Below are 18,561 nucleotides of genomic sequence, written 5' to 3'. Positions count from 1 at the left end.
TACACGTCAGCAACAGCTTGTTGGAATTTCATCTCGCGGGATGAATAAATATTGAATGTTTTCTTTTAGCTCTGATTTGGTCTCCACCTCCTCCTGAGAGTAATATCTTCAGCTCTTCAGCTGCTAAATGTTCGTCAGCTAATGTCAAACCGTGTCTGTGTGGTGCTGGACAGATGAGCTAAGCTAAGCTAGCGGCCCGCTGGCTCCAGCTACTTATGTACTGCAAGTGTGACATCTTTGTGTTAACGCTTGGCAAGAAAGCGAAGACGTGTATTTCCTCATATGTCTAACGTCTCCTTTAATCTAAGTAATGAAGATAAATTTAGTTGAAAGCTTAGTTTTGATTTATTTATTTGCACCTGAGAACATACGAACGTAAAACAACGTCTGGAATTTTAAGTAGAATTTTTGTGTATGCGCTTGATGCAATCTCTATATTAGCTTTATTAATGGTCGCGAAGGTGATAAACATCATATAGAAAGCTTGAATGTTTGATTTTAACAGCTACAGAGCCTCAGATGGACATTTTACATTCTGGGAGTGAAATATTTATCAGATAATACTGAATCAAAGCAAAGTTTCACCTGTGACTCATCCAGGAAGGTTATAAAGCCGTCGCCTAAAGGCATGTTAAGATAATGCCAGATACACATAAAACACTGACATCCAACAACTGTTATATCTCCAACTGATGCTACACTTGTTGGACAGTCATGAGCAGCTCCTTGGAGCTGAGATATTAATCCAACTACAGAAAAAAGCTCACAGTTCAACATCCACTCGGGCGCATTAGAAACCAGGAGAGGAGCCGTTTATCAGAACAAACTACTGACAAATCACAGTGACAGAAATGCTCACTTTTGCAAACTAAACACACGTCAGCAGCAGCTTGCCAAACTTAAAATCAGATGAGCTGTGACAAGAAACATCTCTTATTCTTCACGACACTGATACAACGAGTGAAACAGTAAATCTGGTCCATGATGAGTCCCGTTGCAGCAAATGGAAATGTACAAGCTGACATCTGTGTGTGTTCGTACATGCATGAGAGTGTGTGTGAGCGTGTGTGTTTGTGCGGACCATCAGGCTAATCTGTGGTTTGTTTAGCCAGAGCTGAGGCCACGTTGGTGATGCTGTTTGAAGAGCGGGGTCTTCACTCCTGCCGCTTAAACAGCGAGCTTTCATTTAAGGCTCCATCGAGTTGCATTTCATGAAAAACAAACAGTGGCCGTAGCAGCTGTGGTTTCTGTGCCTGGGAGCGCACCGTACACTGATTTCTTTGCTCGATTGGCTGTGCTCAGTGGGGTGAGTGGTCTTTTGGACGTTCAGCGTCGTTCCAACAGCAGTCACTTCAGATTAAAACTCTTGACTCTTCCTATTTGCTGCTTCCGGACAGGATGTCATGGCGGGTCATTAAAAGAGATTAAAGCAAACTGTAGAGGATTAAAATGGCTTTCTTTGATTTCTCTCTCTTCTGTGTACTAACCAATCATCTAACCACTGAATTCATCAGGAAACAAACTGTTATTCTTTTCTTCTTTTCTCGTAACGATTTGAAAAATGTGCTGTCAGATCACTACCGTGTATGGAAAAGAGAAAATACTACTTTTATTTTGTCAAATTCTTCTGAAGAAAAATAAATACACTGTCATCTGATCTGATTTACGTGGACAAACAACACCGGTGACATATCCTGACAGAAGCAACATGCATTTCCTATGAGTTCATTTGAGGCCCTTTGAGAGAGCTCCAGGGCTGACTGGCAGCTGTCCACGGTCGTGGCTGGAACGCAGGGTGCGTCCGTGGGGTCAGAAGTGCTCAGGGACCGTGGGACGCTGGGTGTTTTGGACTGAGAGGAGGGGGCACGGGGTCATGAGGGCTTTCTGGGAGTGGAGTCCTGCTGTGAGCGCTTGTTGTTCATACTGTACAGGGAGGTGATGGAGGCGTTGTTGGGGGCGTGCTGCTGCGGCAGAGCGCGGTGAGGGTACAGCGGACCCCCCCTGAGCAGCAGGACGTCCCGCACGGCGCCGCGGAAGGGCTTACTGACGAAACAGTAGAGGAAGAAGTTCACGGCAGTGTTGAGCATGGCCAGCATGTTGGACAGGTCGTAGGCCAGGTGGACGCGCCAGTCTCTGTGAACTGAGGACACGTACAGGTGGTAGATGACCACCACGGTCCTGGGAGCCCACAGCACGGAGAACACAGAGGTGATGGCCAGCAGCATGGCCGTGGTCTTCCCGAGCCGCTGCGGGGACGCTGACTTCCGCCCACACTCCTCCTGACAGCACTGCTGCCTCTGCCTCACCCTCAGCCTGTGGATGATCAGAGAGTTCAGCACCAAGAAGATGCTGCAGGGCAGGAAGTAGATGATGCTGACATGGGTCCATATGAGGACGGCGTCCAGCGCTGTGGGCGGGTGGCTGTCCCTCCACATGTCCGACCACCAGAAGAAGGGCACGCCTGACGCGAACGATAACGCCAGGACCACCGCGATGATCTTCCTGGCCCGGGCCGGGTAGCTGATCTGGCGGTGCAGGAGGGGGTGGCACAGCGCCACATAGCGGTCCACGGTGAGCGGTACGGTGGACCAGATCGCGGCATGGTTGGCGGCGAACTCGGCAGCGCTTACGGAGTGCAGCAGGAGCACGGGAACGTTGCGGTGAAAAACTGCCGTCTCCAACAGGAAGCCGACAAAGATGATGAAGAGTTGGGAGAGGATGTCTGAGCCTGTCACCGCCAGCAGGTAGTAGTACAGAGCTTTCTTAGTGCGGGACGCCAGTCTGGACAAAGCCACCGCCGTCAGGATGTTCACTGCCACAAACAAAGAGACGGCAAAAATAAAAGAAGAGGAAAATCAGATCAGACTTTCTGCTCTTCAGGTTTAACATTAATTCATTTAATGCAGCATCTCCTCTACGCTGTATCTGCAATCTGTTTTTGGGTTAAAAAGGATGTTTTCAATGTTGGTATTTGGACGACCAGTCACACATCCAGCTGTTGACTCTGGCTCTCAAGCCTTTAGATTTATTTCCCTTCGGGGACGATTACGTTTCCCGTCTGGATGCTGTGGTGACACGTCTGCTTGTGTTGAACACCACCCGGCCTAAATTCCTGCTGCATTGACACCGAATGATCGACTCAGAGACAAATCAGAGTGATGAGAGCAATGAACGCTGTCCATCAAAGAGACGGCTGGCTGGAGGGATTGATCGATGGATAAATACTCATAAACTCAAACAAACTGATTATCAGATGATTAGATTATTGTAGATCATGTGCTACAACAATGTACCATCTGACTGGTCCAGCAGAGCTGTGACGTACCTCAAACATACTAGAGTACTGATTTCTTTTGTCCTGTGCAGTTCCCACTTCTCTTATAAATAGATATCAATGCAGCGAGTTTACACTGACTGACTGCTTCAGTGGAAATGCAACTAATACAATCATGTGGTTCATCAGTTAATATTCTGACCTTAAAATGTTGTTTTTTTTTCCACATGTGTATTTTTTATATATTGTGAAGAAAGCAGAAGTGAAAATCTAAAAAACTTTAGCACAGTAAACCAAAACTAGCCGCAGGGATAGAAGTACTCAGAACAAGAGGTGATACTTTTCAGCCCTGCACACAGTTCTCGTTGTACGACGTGAGGACGGCGTACCTGGCACCCCCACACAGAGCAGAACGCTGTAGTAGATGACAGGGATGAAGCCCAGGACACATTTGGACTTCTGCAGCTCCTCGGGTTTCAGGCCAAGCTCCTGGTGGCCAGACGCCGTCACATTGGGCCAGTCGATCATGACCTTGGCGCTTCCCCTGGAAAATAAGTTTGAGACAGAGAAATCTGGGACTGAGAGTCAGTGTTTTAAGTTAAGGAAGGAATAAGGGGAAACTGCTGGCTTGGTTAGACTGAGGACCGTAAAGGTTGCGTGGTCAGATTCACTGCCACTAGATGTCGCACTGGCATCAGCATCTGAGACCAAAATAAGACCCCCCAGCCAGAAACAGCTGTTCTATCTCTCTCCTCAAAGCCACCAGGCTCCATTGACTAAAACAATCATTATTGTCATTCAAACTCACAAATTCACTGAGTTAAATGTGAATTTCTGGCTCTACGTGCAGTTCGACTTGTCATGTAACCTAAATCCATACAGCATAATTGTTAGCTTGCTAGCTATCCTGCTAATGCGAGCTACTTAAACGTCAAGTAAGATTTGCTTTAGGTAGCTGAAGTTTGATGGTTTCAATCGAGTGTGAATGTGTTCAGCTGAACTTCACTCCTTCATCTCACTGTTTCTGTGTTTAAGTTAGAAGATCATCCAGGAAATTTCTTTTCAGCAGGAAGCAGATTTTTGATCTTCATGTGCTTCTGAGCCCCACCTCCATCTCTGTACGCAGGTCTAATTATACATCAGCTGGAAGGACTCACATGCACTAACATGCACAGACCGGCTACCAAAACAAAGAAGAGAGAAGCTCAGATGACAACACACACACACACACACACACACACACACACACACACACACACACACACAAAGGGAGCGTCACCTCACTCTCTGCTCAGGACGCCATGACTGCGCTGTACTTTACGTAACAGATACTTGCTGCCATGGTCAAAATCTCATATACAGAACACAGGTGGACTCTTCCAGTGGCAGGAAAATGTCTTTAAAGGAGGTTTCATTTACATCAGAGAAATAGAAAATAACTCATGATTATTTATCAATAATTTGGTTTATGTGGCTGTGGTGACAGAGTATACAAAGATCTGTGCTTTGCATATGTGCTTCTGTCAGTCCGACATGACGATGTCACTCATCAAAAAGTCATTTTTATACAGATGATAAACCGCGTTATGTTGCTGCTTCCTGCATTTTACTGAGTGAGGAAACATCACAGCTGTCTGCTGTTTTTCAGACATAAACCACTGATTTTGGGCTCAGTCAATTAAACTGCAGCTCCACAACAACAGATGGGCTGACTGCGATGACCCTGCCCCCCCACCCTCCCCCCAGTCATTACCATCCCGTCTCCCCATTTAACCTTTTCACCTGGGAGCCATCCATCCTGTTTTCTCCGTCTGTCTCTCTTCTGTCTGCTCTCCTAATTTACTTCACTCATCCATGAAGCCATATTTGTTCTGTGTTATCTCTCAAGCTTTCAGTGACAAACCATTTGTGGATGCTTAACCAACATAAACATGATCATGGAGTCACAATCACCCAATCAGTCAAACCGACCTCGTGATGTAAGCAGGGCAATCGCTTCTTCTGACGGGTGCCCATTTCTTGTTACTGCCATTGTAAAGGCCATTTAAGTGCCAAAGCCATGCGTGTGCGTTATCTGCTTGGCACATTTTATGGCCTGGAGTAGGAATGTGATCATAAAATTGGGCGGCATCAAATATTTTAATGCTTGGCTGATTTCATTCACCTTAGCAGTATAAACAAGCAGGAAAGCAACGAGATCAGAGGTGAATTCGGTGTGTAGTCATGTCGGCAGGGGAGGCGTCAGTGCGACAGGAACTGCCTCATGCCTTTCTTAACACATGCATAGCTGGAATTAGCCTTCATTGAAAAAGGTATTCTGGCCTTTAGTTTGCAACGCCTTCACGCTGGACGCTGGCATTAACGTTTAGCTTAACATGAGGTCGGAGCAGAATATCACTCCTCTATAACTGTCCTGTCTCTGCATTAATCTGTGGACATGATGTGTTTTCCTCTGCTGTGATAAGAGGCCTTTACAAGCTGCATGCTGCCAACGCTTCAGCACAAAGACTTCAACCCATAAATCCAGCATCGCGTCGTCAGACACTCAGAGTTTGCAGTATGATGATTGCAGAAGGTGATTACGCTCAAATGTATTGTTTGCTTTTCTTTTTTTTATCAATGAAACTTTCTAGTCTCATATTTCACTCTGTTATGTAACAAAGTCCCATGTGCGCAGATAGAATGTCCTATTCAGTATTAATAGGCATTCATCTCCCATAGGAGGATATACATTCATCCCTGCGGTGCTCCTCCTCTGCACTGTGTTTATGAAGCGCTGCACTCTTAAAATAACATGTAATCTGTTAAAACGGCTTAATGACATAAATTGTCAAAATAGTCTTTATGGGCAGCTTAAAAAGTAGTAAAAGTAATCAAAGTATTGTCAGTTAACTGATCAATTGTCTGTAATGTGTCAGAAAATATCTGTTTCTTAAAGGTGACGTCTTGTTTTGAAGCAGAAAAGCAGCAAATAGTCACATTTAAAAAGCAGGATTTACTGACATTTTGGCATTTTTGCCCAAAAACTGACTTCAGCATTTTATCATTTATAATTAATAATAAATTGATCCCATTTGTTTCTTCTTGCATTTGTTATATTATTAGCTGCCACAAGCAGCACTGCAGCAAGTAAATAAGCTGAGCTTCAAGGATAAAGTAGGAAATGAATATAAAAGCACAGTCTGAAGGCAGAAAACTGCTTCTGGACACCACGACTGCATCCGTTTACTGTGAAAACGGGTTAAATGCCTCCTGCAGACCCTGCAGACACCTGATCTGGTTCCTCACGAGCTGCGTCCCAGGACCAGCCGTAAGAAAGACGATCGTTATGGATGAGAGGGTTGTGAGGTAAAAACACAGCACAAGGGAACAGTAATTACACTGTCCAATCAATATCTCTGCAGCCACTTCTTTTACACTGGCAAAGGTCCTCTTTAATCCTCAAAGCAGCAAATTAAATCTTAAAGCTTGGATCGTCTCCTGTCTCCTCTAATTGCTTTTCATCACAATGTCCTGCGCTGACTTCATGTTCGGTCCCTCGGGTGCTACTAATTCTACGTTCTCACTCCAGAGGTGTTTCATTAAATCCATTTACACAAAGGACATGAAGTGTATTAATGTGAAAACACAATAGGTTTATCATACTGCTCCTTTCAAGTGTCAGCAGAATCGAAACCTTCAACCAGGACAGCAGAGCGGCTGGTGAAGACCAGGCCGAGGCATGTTTCTCATTAAGACTCCACTCTGGATGGTCGTCTCAGGGTTGGGAAGCTGCTGGAGGCTATAGGACGTGGCTCTGCAGGGGGTTCAGTGCCCAGAAAGCTGTACTGGACTTTATCTATGCTCCACTGAGTCCCTTTAATAATTCATCAGGACACAATGCACCTGAAACAACAGCACTGGGACATACAGGATGCTGCCAGCATACAGTACAGCAAATATCTCATTTCACATGAGAGCGAGGGGATGCAGCTTCTGAGCGAAAGGAGAGCTACATCAGGTTTCATCTGGGAGGACAGATTCTTGATAAGTCTCAGTGTTGCTATCTATGGAAAATCGAAGGCAAAACTAGACTGTGACGTCAAATAAAAGTCCTCATTATGCAGACTGTGAGCTGCGCTGAGGTTCATGTTCATTCATGAGGCCAAAATCATGACCTGTTGTCAGTGCTGTTCGGACGACAGACTCCAGAAGTGCATTTTGGCTCCACAAACCGCAGACTGATACGATGACAGATGTCTCTTTCTTGGGGGTGACATAACAGGAAACACTTCAAGTAAGTTCTGTTAACATGAAAGTTCAGGACAATTATGAAACAATTGAAGTGAGACAATCCAGACTCACTCCCTGCTCTCCAGATAACTTTTAGAATAAGACTGTAGCTTGCACCAACATCTGAAGTCAATGATGTGCAACAGTGCTGATTACACAACAGAAACACTTCATCCATTTACAACAGAGCACCTCAGACACTTGTGCATAAACCGCAAATGGAGAGTCTTCTTTGGCTTTGTTCACCCCTGTAGGGTCAGTCTCACCGTCTGCAGTCTTACCTTCACATCCAGTGTTCACGGCGACTCTCCGCCTGCGTTACAGCCCGACCTCTGCTCTGTCGACCCTACAGAGTCCCCGACGTCGCCGCTGGACGCACGCTGAGGAGACGTGGAGGAGGACAGAGAAGAGGAGGAGGAGGAGGAGGAGAAGTGGAGTCCAGACAGCCAGTACATCACTGCAACGAGTGAGCGGAGCGAGAGGGGAGAAATGAGGCAGAGGGGAGTGAAAATGTAGGGAGGGTGAGGGAGGGGAGAGAGGGGGAGGGATTGATCTGTGGATGGAAGGAGGTGAAGGAGGGAGGAAACAGATTAAAAGAGATGAGAAAAGGAGTGCAGAGAGAAATACAGAAAAACTGTGTTTCACACTGGAAAAGAGACAAAATAAATATACGCAAATATGTTAGAATGCACACGAATGCTGTGTCCAAACCCATGATAAGTACAACTTATACTCACAGTGTGTACTGAGTACTAACTGTGGTAGTTCAGCATTTTGTGTTGCACTTAGAATAAAAGAAACTCAAGAACTTTCCTGCGCTGTGGTAACAGGTAATGATGAAGCCTGTCAGAGGCGCAGTGTGATGGATGTTTAGTGTGACTTTGAATTAATTATTAATTAAACCTCAAAAACCAAATGTTTTCACCTATTCTGTGTCCAAACTGCAGCCTGTCCACTTGTTTTAAAGAGGTTTTGAAAACCACGCTAACACTATACTTAAACACAGTGGTGCTTTGAGCTAAATGCTAACATCACGCCTAATGTTTACCGTGATCATTGTCATAGGGTGTTAGCGTGCTAACATTTGCTAATTAGCAATTAACACAGCTGAGACTGATGGGAATCTCATTAGTTTTGCAGGTATTTGATCATAAACCGAAGTATTTATACTATATTCAATTAAAATTCTGAAGGGAAAAGTGAAGGGTTATTTTTTTTGGAAAAACAAAGAAGAAGAGTTAAATCTTTGAACAAACAGAGCTTGAAGGTTCATTGTTGGTCTTGGATGCAGCAGCTAACTTAAGCCTCTGATGATGATGTAGCTGACAGCTCAGCAGAAAACGTTTGCGATAAGAACTTTGATGTTGCTGCACAAAGGAGGCTGAAAGTCCAGCTACACCCAGAAAAAATCCAAGCCAGGTTTCTGATGGTGGTGTGACGGCTCCAGCAAGATGTCAGAGACTGAAAAATAATGTTAAAGTTTTGTGTGCAACATCTGCTGCACAAAATAATACAACAAAGAGAAAAACTGGGTGGAGCTGAGGCGGCTGAATGACGCCTGGTGGCTGAAAGTTATGCATAACTTTAAGCGTTAATAGAGTTTAAACGATGGAGTTACATAAAAATCCAGCCTTTCATTTGTCATGAACGGGGAGATAAGCTCTAGAGATCAAAACTCCTTTTGTTCCTGGCTGTACACATGTTTATTTCTGCTGTAAAGTTGAACATTTTAAATGAAGGTCTCTGGACATTGACTCACTTTTGGAGTCAGCCTCAAGTGGTCATTCGAGGAACTGCAGTTTTTGGCCCTTCAGCGTTGGCTTCATCTTGCACACCTATGAGTTGCCACTGGACACACACATAGAACATTTAATTGTCGGAATTTGCTGAAAGTGGAGATCTCAATCTGACAAAACATCAAAACAGTTCACATACATTGATCCCATTAACATTTAGATGAACTTTAACTGGGAATTAAACTTGTCCCTCAGTAGAACACGTGTCCCCATAATGTGTGTGAATGTGATGTGCCTATAAGGTGATTGATACAAGTATACACACACACACAGAAAGAGTCCTGTTTCTGTCACTTTTGGGGACATTACAGTGACTTATATTCATTTTCTGGAGACTTACCCAAACCATAACCACTACTTAACTAACCCTAATCCTTCCCCGAACCATAACCCAAGTCTTCACCCTGAAACATAATGATTCACATTATGGGAACATGTTGTCCCCACCAGGAAGGCGAGTTCCCACAATGTGACTGCGTAAACAGATTTATGTCCCACGACGTGAGTAATACATGGAAACACGCTGACAACAGGCAGGGACCAAAGAATAACGACACCCAGCAGCAGCAGCAGCTTCCTAATTTCATGTATGTATTCTCAACAGCAGTTGAAACTAACACAATTACAAGCGAGCAAATAAGATCAGTGGATCTGGGAGCCGAGTTGTTGTTACGTACAAGATAAATGTGTCCTTAATTTAGCTAAACCTGAGAAAGCACATCTCATGACTGCAAATTGTTGATGATAGCAAAGCTCCAAAGCAAACAGAGCATTAAAGGAGCAGATTTGAAGAGCTGATTCATCCATCACTTCGCAAACCGTTTGCAAACCTGAGGCCTACGTGAGCTCGCTTTGGCTCGGTTTGGCTCCGCTCACCCTGCAGCTGCATATCATTTCATGTGTTTATTTGACATACAGTGACTGCGCACTGCAGCAGGGGTCACTCAAGCCAGTAATGAACCTTGGCTCTTGACGATCATGCGCTGGAGGCAAACGATAAACACGGACAAATACATAAGGATCAAGCTGGATTTGAGGGGTTCGGCTTAATGTTTTCTGCTTTATGAGTGAGATGCAGTGGTTGATATTCATCACCATGGTCAACACAAATCAGATCTTCCTTTTAAGGACATGAATCACCTCTGAAACCCGGAGCAAGTCACTGAGGAAGAACATTTGCTGTGTAAGATAAACACTGCTCCTTTATTTCCAGTCGCTCAGGACGCTGGGACCCGTTAGCTTTAGCATCAGGTTGGGTTTTTTTAACTACTCAGCACTGATCGTGTACTGTATGCAGCCATCGAAGCACATTTTGAACTTTGCAGGTTTCTCATTTTCATACCAGTCAGCCAGAAGCATTAAAACCTGAACCAGACAACAAATTCTCAGCCACCTCATAGAGTTAATTCAGTTACTTAGTCTTAGCGAGGCACAGCTAATCGATTCCACCAGAAACAATTATTATTCCAGAAGGTAGAATAAAGAGTGGCTGAATGAAAATGAGACGGCTGCTTCTGTCTGCTTTTGTCGTGAATTTCTCAAATCTTGCTTTTTTCTTCTGTTGGTAGCTCTCACGTTTGTCTCATGAAGGGGTTTATGCCAGGAGGTTATGTCCAAACATACAGAAGATGAATAACTCACAGACTCATTTCACGCCTGCAGATACTATCGGCAGCTCAGATTTACAGTCACATTCGATCGGCCTGCCTTCAGCTCGTCCCTCAGAAACAGCTCAGAAACAAATCTTCCTCTGCAGCCGCAGTGAAGCAGGAGCGAGAAAGAAAAGGAAGGAAGAGCTAATGGAGCTGCTGCAGAGACAAAGCGGTGCTGAGGCAGGTCGCCTCGGCCTGGACGCCTGCCATAACCTCGGCTTTCCAAACTGTCGCTGTGTGCAGCTTTCAGGCAGTAAGAGTCTGAAGAGGCTGAAACATGAGCAGCTGTCCAGGCAAACACTGTCGTCTCATCTCCGCTCAGACGCACACTCATCACCACTTCATGCTCTCTGAACAATCTCAGTCTTCATTCACGGATGCTTTTTGTCTTTGAAGTGTAAACTCTGCACACTTTTGTTCCTCTGTGTGTCCTCTGGGTGTAAATAAAGGTTGAAACAGCTTCTCTTAGTTGTATTTATGTCTTTGTTGTACACATACTTGCACAGAGCGCACTGCTGCTGATGCTAATGACAAGAAACTTTTGATTAAATCAAAGAAATAGTATTGATCAGCAGCTGTTCGACTGGTTCTAACTCGCTCACATGGTAACTGCAGCAACTCTCTGTCCTGACGTGAAATATCTTGAGGTTACCTTGTTAACAGCTATCACATTTCATCAAATCATACCAGAGCAGTGACTCTGTCTGGCACACATGCTGCATTATTCACTCAGTTCAGACCTGTATTTGACTTTTTCTAGTCAAACAAACAGCATTAATGGCTCCATAATTAGCTCACTCGCTCAGCTCGACTGCAGCTGGATGACAGAATAAATCTTCAGTGTTCAGTTCATGTGACTGCAGAGCATCATCTGCTAAAATGCATTGCTGAAATAATAAATCAGTAAGGACAATAAGACGCACCTTCCTGCACCGTCCTTAAGTGTCTTTTTGTTCCTAGTTGCTCAGTTCAGGGTTTTGAACTCAATTTAACATTTTACTTTCTTTCTTTTCTTTTCTCCTCCCCTCTTCTCTTTACTTTGACAACAGTTATTACGGCCATTTTTAATCCCAATACTCAGCTTTCATGTTTCTAATCTAAATTATCCCTGAGTCTCAGTTTCATCAGTTATCATTCATTCATTCATTCATTCATTCAACCTTTATTTATACTAAAAAGATCAGAGTGGCAGCCCTCATTTCCACTGATATTGAGTCAATTACAAAAACAAGGAAAAGCAAAAAACAAAACAACAACAACAATAGCAGTGTAATAACAATAATAATACATAAGTAAAAAAAAATATCCATTAGATCTTTACAATTAGGGAAAACATTAAATTGATGAATTAAGATATTAAACTGTGAATAAGATACAGTTACATAAAAATCTGTAAATGTTTACGATTATGATCAAAAATGAAAATAAAACACAGTTATGTAAAATAACTACGAGTAGCAGTTGGGAGGTTTAAGATCAATGGACGATGAGACAAAAGGTTTAAGAGTATTGATTTTAAAATTAAAAGCAGTTTTTCTGAGTCCATGAATCAAACACTGAGAGGCTTCGGCTCAGCCTGCAGAGCTTCATCCTGCCTCAAACACTGTTTATCACTGTTTAACTGCTGCAGGGATGCAGCTTGTCTGCCCTCTAGTGGACATGATGTGTAAAGACAGTTTGTATTAACGCTGTGTGACAGCAGCCTCTGTCTGCCTGGTGCCCATGGTGGCATGAAAGGGTAAAATACAGCCATGCATGGACAATATCCCACACAATCATCTCATCAGGCAGCTGTTTTTGTTTTCTGTGTAAAAATCAGACATCAGATAAGATAAGATATGATGAGATAAGATTAAATCCATGCCAGGGACATTAGGAATGTTTATTTCCTCTGTGGAAAGTAGTTCCTCTGGAAATGGATTCAATCCTGTGAGCTCCACAAATGAAACTCCATCACTTGTGTCTCTCATCTTTGGAAAGGACGTAGACATCAAAGACAAATATCGCAGAACCTGAATCATACAACCACAACTATCCCAACTCGTCACCACCACAGGTAACGTTTAGGTGAACCAACCATTAAAGGAAATAAAGGTCAGAAATTCAAACTACCAACACTGAACAACTTTTACTGCCCCAAAAAAGTGTTTGGAAGTTTAATGTTTGAGGTTTTTCAAGTTAAAAGTAACCTTCTGCACATTGAAGGCCACAGAGTGAGTGACCGACCTGGTGACTAACATCCACACACAGAGGCAGCGTTTCCATCCGGACTCAGACTGGGACAGAGGAACTGGTCCTGTGAGACCACCATCGACTGTGACACGCATGTGATCACAGGCCGGGGTCAAACTGGACACAAACGCATCATAACCACGATGGACATCAACTGCAGAGTCTTTCTTCATGACGGCAGTGTCAGTGTTGGTTTCTGATCATGCGTATTTCCAGAAAAGCGATGAGGATTTTAGTCACGATGATTAAAAGAGAAATATTGATCGTTTAACTTACTCCCCCTGATGAAGCGTGCTGTAGCCTGGAGCTGTGAATAAATTGCTTGTGTTGCTGTGTCACGCACACGAGCCAAACTGGGTGAACACACTGACACACTTAACTGCATGTGAGTGTGTAGCTGCTGCTGGTTCTGCTTCGTTATCAGGCTCCAGTGCTTTCAGATATCGTGGATAAAACAGCTGAAGGGGTTCAAATGAAACCTGTTTGAAGACCATTTCTGAGCAGATCCGTCCTCACCTGCAGACCTGCAGTCAGATCAGATAACAGCGTCAGACCCTGAGCGCTCCAGCTGTGTCTCAAACCCCCAGTCTCCGACTCCACAGCTGTCTGAGCCCCCGTGCCGTCCCCATTGATCAATGACACGCAGCAAGCGTTGATACCCAAGGATAGGAAAGTCACAATCAAAGCGGTAGTCATTGAAATACCCAGGCCAGTTTCCACCCACCAATCGATCAGGTTCTATGTGAGTGGCGGGCCGGATGTGGCGTGGAGGACCCCTGTCCCACATTCAGAAAAAGACCCCTCGTCCTCCACAGCAGGACAGACAGAAAGCCAGGCGCAGTGAGGACGGACGGAGGACAACATGGTGAAACAGGTCGTTCAGATCCACGCTGGGATGCTGGTTTTGGCTCTCGGGCTGCGCTTTGGGGCAGCTGCTGCAGGTAAGTCAGCGTTCGAGCTGCTCAGACGTCACAGAGCAGGATGGTGTGGTTATAATCTGAGCTTCAGCGTGAGTCTGGTTTGTTCGCTTTGATTCTTGGTGTGAAGGCCTGAGGCCATTTTCTGGATCTCTTCTCTGAAAAATAAAAGTTTTTTAAATGCAAAGTTTGTGCATTTAAAGGGTTAATTCACCCAAATTACAAAATAATAACATGAAAACCTTTGAATGGTTTTTAATGGAACAACTTTCTGCCACAGAAGCACTAAAAGGGACTGAAAGTCTGAAACTGATTAGGGAGCGAAGCAGGAAGCTTTTATGATTTTCCATTTGGCTGTGTGTGTATTTTAACTGAGCTTACACTTGCAGCAGAGCTAATATTAAATAAAACTAAGATCACACATCAAGCTGCACTTTGCCGCATGCACAGGACAACAGTCCAGGCTCCTTATCTGTTCATTATGCCCCTTATATCAATAGCCAACAAAAATGTCAATATTTACCACTTTGTTCGCCTTGTTTGCCATGAATTTAACAGTTTAGCTTCCAACGTGGCACCAGGGGCTTTATTATTATTACAATAAGATATTAAGGGATAGATTTAAGTGGTTTTTACCAGTTCACAGTTTGCTGTTGTGATGTTGGACAGCAGTCCAAGGAAAATGTTAATATTGCAGGAAAGGCTGCTTTAAAAGAAGGAAGTGAAACAGAACATTGAGCCTCCTCCTGCCCAAATCTTTTTGTACAGCCTCTAATGAGGTGCTCATTGGTGAAACCTTTAACTTCATCTACGTCCCTTATTTTACATGTAAGAGCTGACAGACTCAACAGGTTACTACCATAGTATCTGGAAAAGCTGCCACTTTAATAGATTTTTTTCCTTTATTTATTGGATGAATCCACCTCTGAATATCTTCCTTCGTCTCGGCTTTAAAACATTTTTTTCACCCAAACAAAGATGTCTGACTTACTGCTGACGAGCTACAGCTCTGTCTTCAGCCCAGGCTGAGATTTAAAGGGAACATCGGGGCCCGCGACCGACTCTGTGTCCGTTTCCATCGGGGGGAAAGGAAGTTCCAGCTCTCTGTCATGAATCAGAAAGAGGAACCACAGTCTGCGAACATGAATTGAGCCTCAGATCCCGGCAGTTACAGTGACAGCGGCGTCTGCAGGGGAGAGGAGGTGGAGGAGGGGTGGTGTGCTACAACCGCCTCAGCTGAGACAAAGCTCTAATTAAACATGACCCACAATCCCTCATTATCCAGACAGCGCGTGCAGCTGGACTGATCAATGGCATGGATTTGGATGATACTGCCCCACTATCTGCCCGACAAATAACTGACATGCAACTTGTGCAAATTCCTCTCAGAAAGTTTTAATGTTGCTCTTAAGTCGTCTCTTCTGCAGCTTTGCTTTAACTGCAAACTGCATCTGCTGGTTTTCTAGTCTCATAACTATTCCTCTTCCCTTTCCACTCCACCAGGCATGCTGAGAGTTGACGGAGCCCAGGACGGAGGTGGTGGCAGCGGGGACACCATCAGCCACTCCCTGACCCTGGTGCAGCGTCTGGAGGCCCTGCTGGTTCAGGGGAACGGCAGCGACGTGTCGCTCAGGGTGGAGACGCCCAGCGCAGATGAGGTGAAGGTGATCCAGGCTCACTCGCTGGTGCTCTCCCTGCAGAGCCCCGTCTTTGAGGAGATGCTGCTGAGCCGCAACAGCAGCATGTTGGTGCTGAAGGAGAGCTCCGACTGCGCTGCCGTGTTTGACAAGTTCATCAGGTGATGATGAGGAGGAAGCGAAACGTTCAGCTCACTGTGAGGCAGCCGTCACACTACACGACCCCCAGCTGCTTCACCCAGTTTGATTGAGTTTTGGCGCCCTCCACAGGGGCAACCTCTGCACCTGCAGGCCTGAATCTGATGATCAATGATGAGTTCAGCATAAAACAAACTGATCAGTCAGTGAACTGCAGGGCTGCTCGATAGCAGCTCCTGTGGTGTAGCAGTAAGACATTGTGGAGCCTGTGCTGCAACAACAATCGATGCCAAAATCTATTTTTATCCAAAATGTTAATGAACAAAGAGAAAATATTCTTGTTCACGTTGTAAACTGGACCTTTTCTCAAAATACCAAAATAAAAGTGTTTTTCACCTGTAAGGATCTGCTGTGAGATAAGACAGAAAAAAATACAACGCAGCTAGCAGCTAGCAGCTAGCTGGTGAACATTTAGCAGCTAACGCAACGGAGGTTTCTCTCAGGAGTCGGAAGAGACCAAAAACAGAGCTAAAACCTCTCCAATGGGATGATAATGCTGCTTTGTTTGTTTGGTAACTAATTGCTGTTGTGTTTTCAACTCTTTTGCCCCCTTGTGGCCAAAAATACGACCTGCAGCTTTAAAATAGTGGGCTGCTTTAGGTTAAATGGTCATATTCTTTATGTATGTTGTCATTTTACAGACGTAAGTAGAAAAAAGCTTCAAATGCTCCAACATCCAAACTCTGCTCTCTCTCTCTCTGAGCAGGTATCTCTATTGTGGAGAGATTTCTCTGCGTCTGGACCAGGCGACACCTTTGCACAAGCTGGCCGCTAAGTATCAAGTGACGGGTCTCCAGCAGGGCATCACCCAGTACATGACCCAGAATCTGGCCCGGGAGTCCTCGGGCCACGTGGCGGGCTGGTACGAGTACGCCCTGCAGGCCGGGGACGTGACTCTGAGGGACAGCTGTCTTCAGTATATGGCCTGGAACCTGTCGTCGGTGCTGCAGAGCGGCGAGTGGGTGACCATCAGCAGCCAGCTGCTCATGTCCCTGCTGCAGCGCTCTGACCTCATCCTGCAGAGTGAGATGGAGCTCTTTGCGGCGCTGGAGGCCTGGATAATTCAGAATGAGCCAGATGGTCTGACAGCGGAGAACGCTTTGAGAGCTGTGCGTTACGCCATGATGCCGCCACGGGAGCTGTTCCGTCTGCAGACCCAGTCATCAGTCCTGGCTCGCTATCAGGAGTCGGTGCGCGACCTGCTCTACATGTCCTACCAGTTTCACTCTGCATCGCCGCTGCACATGGCCAAGTACTTTGACGTGAACTGCAGCCTCTTCGTGCCCAGGAACTACCTGTCGCCGATGTGGGGGTCTCCCTGGATCATCAGCAACCCTACGCGAGACGATCGCAGCACCAGCTTCCAGACCCAGCTGGGACCCAGCGGCCACGACGCCAGCAAGCGGGTGACTTGGAACGCCCTGTTCTCGCCGCGCTGGTTACCCCTCAGCATGAGGCCGATGTACACGGAGACGGGCGCCATGCAGCCGACACGTGTGGAGGGAGGGCGCCCTCGCATCATCATCACGCCGGCCACATCCAGCGCAGATTTCGCTGGAGTGAACTTCCAGAAGACGGTGCTCGTGATGGCTCAGCAGCAGGGGAAGGTGGTGGTGAAGCACGTCTACAACTTCCACCAGAGCACGGAGGAAAACGGCAATTTCTTGGCCGAAGCCGACTTGTACCGCCGGACCTCTGAATACCTCATCGACAGCTCCCTCTTCCTCCATATTGTGGTGAAGCCGCTGTACCAAACCCTCATAACTACAAAGAACTGACCCACCCTCCTCCTCCTCTCTCAGCTGGACTCGGTTACAGATACTTGAAAACGTTTCACCTCTTAAGGAGCTTCTAAATGACTGATGAGGAGTCGGTTAGAACTGAAGAAGAGGTTGTCATCAAGCTCGTTAGTGGTCCTGGCTGTTGGAACGATATAACGATGTAAAGGTCAGCAGAGTCGCTGGAGTCACCTCAGGCCAAGTGTAAACCAAGAAGCCTCTTGGATGAAAGCTGAAACTTTTTCAAATATCTACAATTAAGTCCAGTTGCCCTCGATCAACCCTCCTTGGATAACCATGACCAGGATGACGGAGGGTCTTCACTCCCTCTGAGCCACCTGACCTCACATTCGTCTTGTCTGCTGTTTTCATTGGGCAACTAACACACCATCGCCTGACTCATGACTGTCTGAGAGCATCTTGTAAATAATGAGTGTGAAATCATTATGAAACATGTCTCTTAAAGGATAAGTCCGGTGCTATTCTGTGTTTCTATTTCTGCCAACAAATCTCAGGAAAAGATCAAAACCAACAATAAAACGTCTTCATGAATAAGTGTGTGTTTCCAAAGTCTCTTCGTGGGATTTGTTGACAGTCAGTGAAACACAGAATATCACCAGCCTCATCCATTAAGCTTCAGGGTCTGTTCCTGCCCCATTTTCTTTGCATTGTTTTCAGATATTGGTGCTATTACGCCCCCATTTGCAATGAAGGGGTCACCGTTGTCATTCATCACCCAGTAAGCACTGATTTGGTGATTCGATCCAGACGTCTGGGTTTAAACTGGGCTGACTTTAGATGTTCA

General features: G+C 45.4%; 2 protein-coding genes across 2 annotated transcripts; one reads left to right on the top strand and one right to left on the bottom strand.

The window, feature by feature from the left end:
* Positions 1–393: 393 nt before the first annotated feature.
* Positions 394–7,901, bottom strand: gpr142 (G protein-coupled receptor 142). Its single transcript, XM_070990659.1, has 3 exons — positions 7,828–7,901; positions 3,664–3,818; positions 394–2,812 (listed from the first exon to the last, which is right to left on the bottom strand). The coding sequence occupies exons 2-3, from the start codon at positions 3,800–3,802 to the stop codon at positions 1,872–1,874; spliced, it is 1,080 nt and encodes a 359-aa protein (XP_070846760.1). The 5' UTR covers positions 3,803–3,818; positions 7,828–7,901; the 3' UTR covers positions 394–1,871.
* A 6,219-nt stretch (positions 7,902–14,120) lies between these two features.
* On the top strand, positions 14,121–18,099 carry btbd17a (BTB (POZ) domain containing 17a). Its single transcript, XM_070990658.1, has 3 exons — positions 14,121–14,167; positions 15,647–15,941; positions 16,685–18,099. Exons 1-3 carry the CDS (start codon positions 14,122–14,124, stop codon positions 17,754–17,756), a joined length of 1,413 nt encoding a protein of 470 aa, XP_070846759.1. The 5' UTR covers position 14,121; the 3' UTR covers positions 17,757–18,099.
* Positions 18,100–18,561: the final 462 nt, after the last annotated feature.

This window comes from Chaetodon trifascialis, chromosome 21 (genome assembly GCF_039877785.1).
Source record: "Chaetodon trifascialis isolate fChaTrf1 chromosome 21, fChaTrf1.hap1, whole genome shotgun sequence".
NCBI classification, from domain to species: domain Eukaryota; kingdom Metazoa; phylum Chordata; class Actinopteri; order Chaetodontiformes; family Chaetodontidae; genus Chaetodon; species Chaetodon trifascialis.
This window is presented reverse-complemented; position numbering and strand designations above follow the sequence as displayed.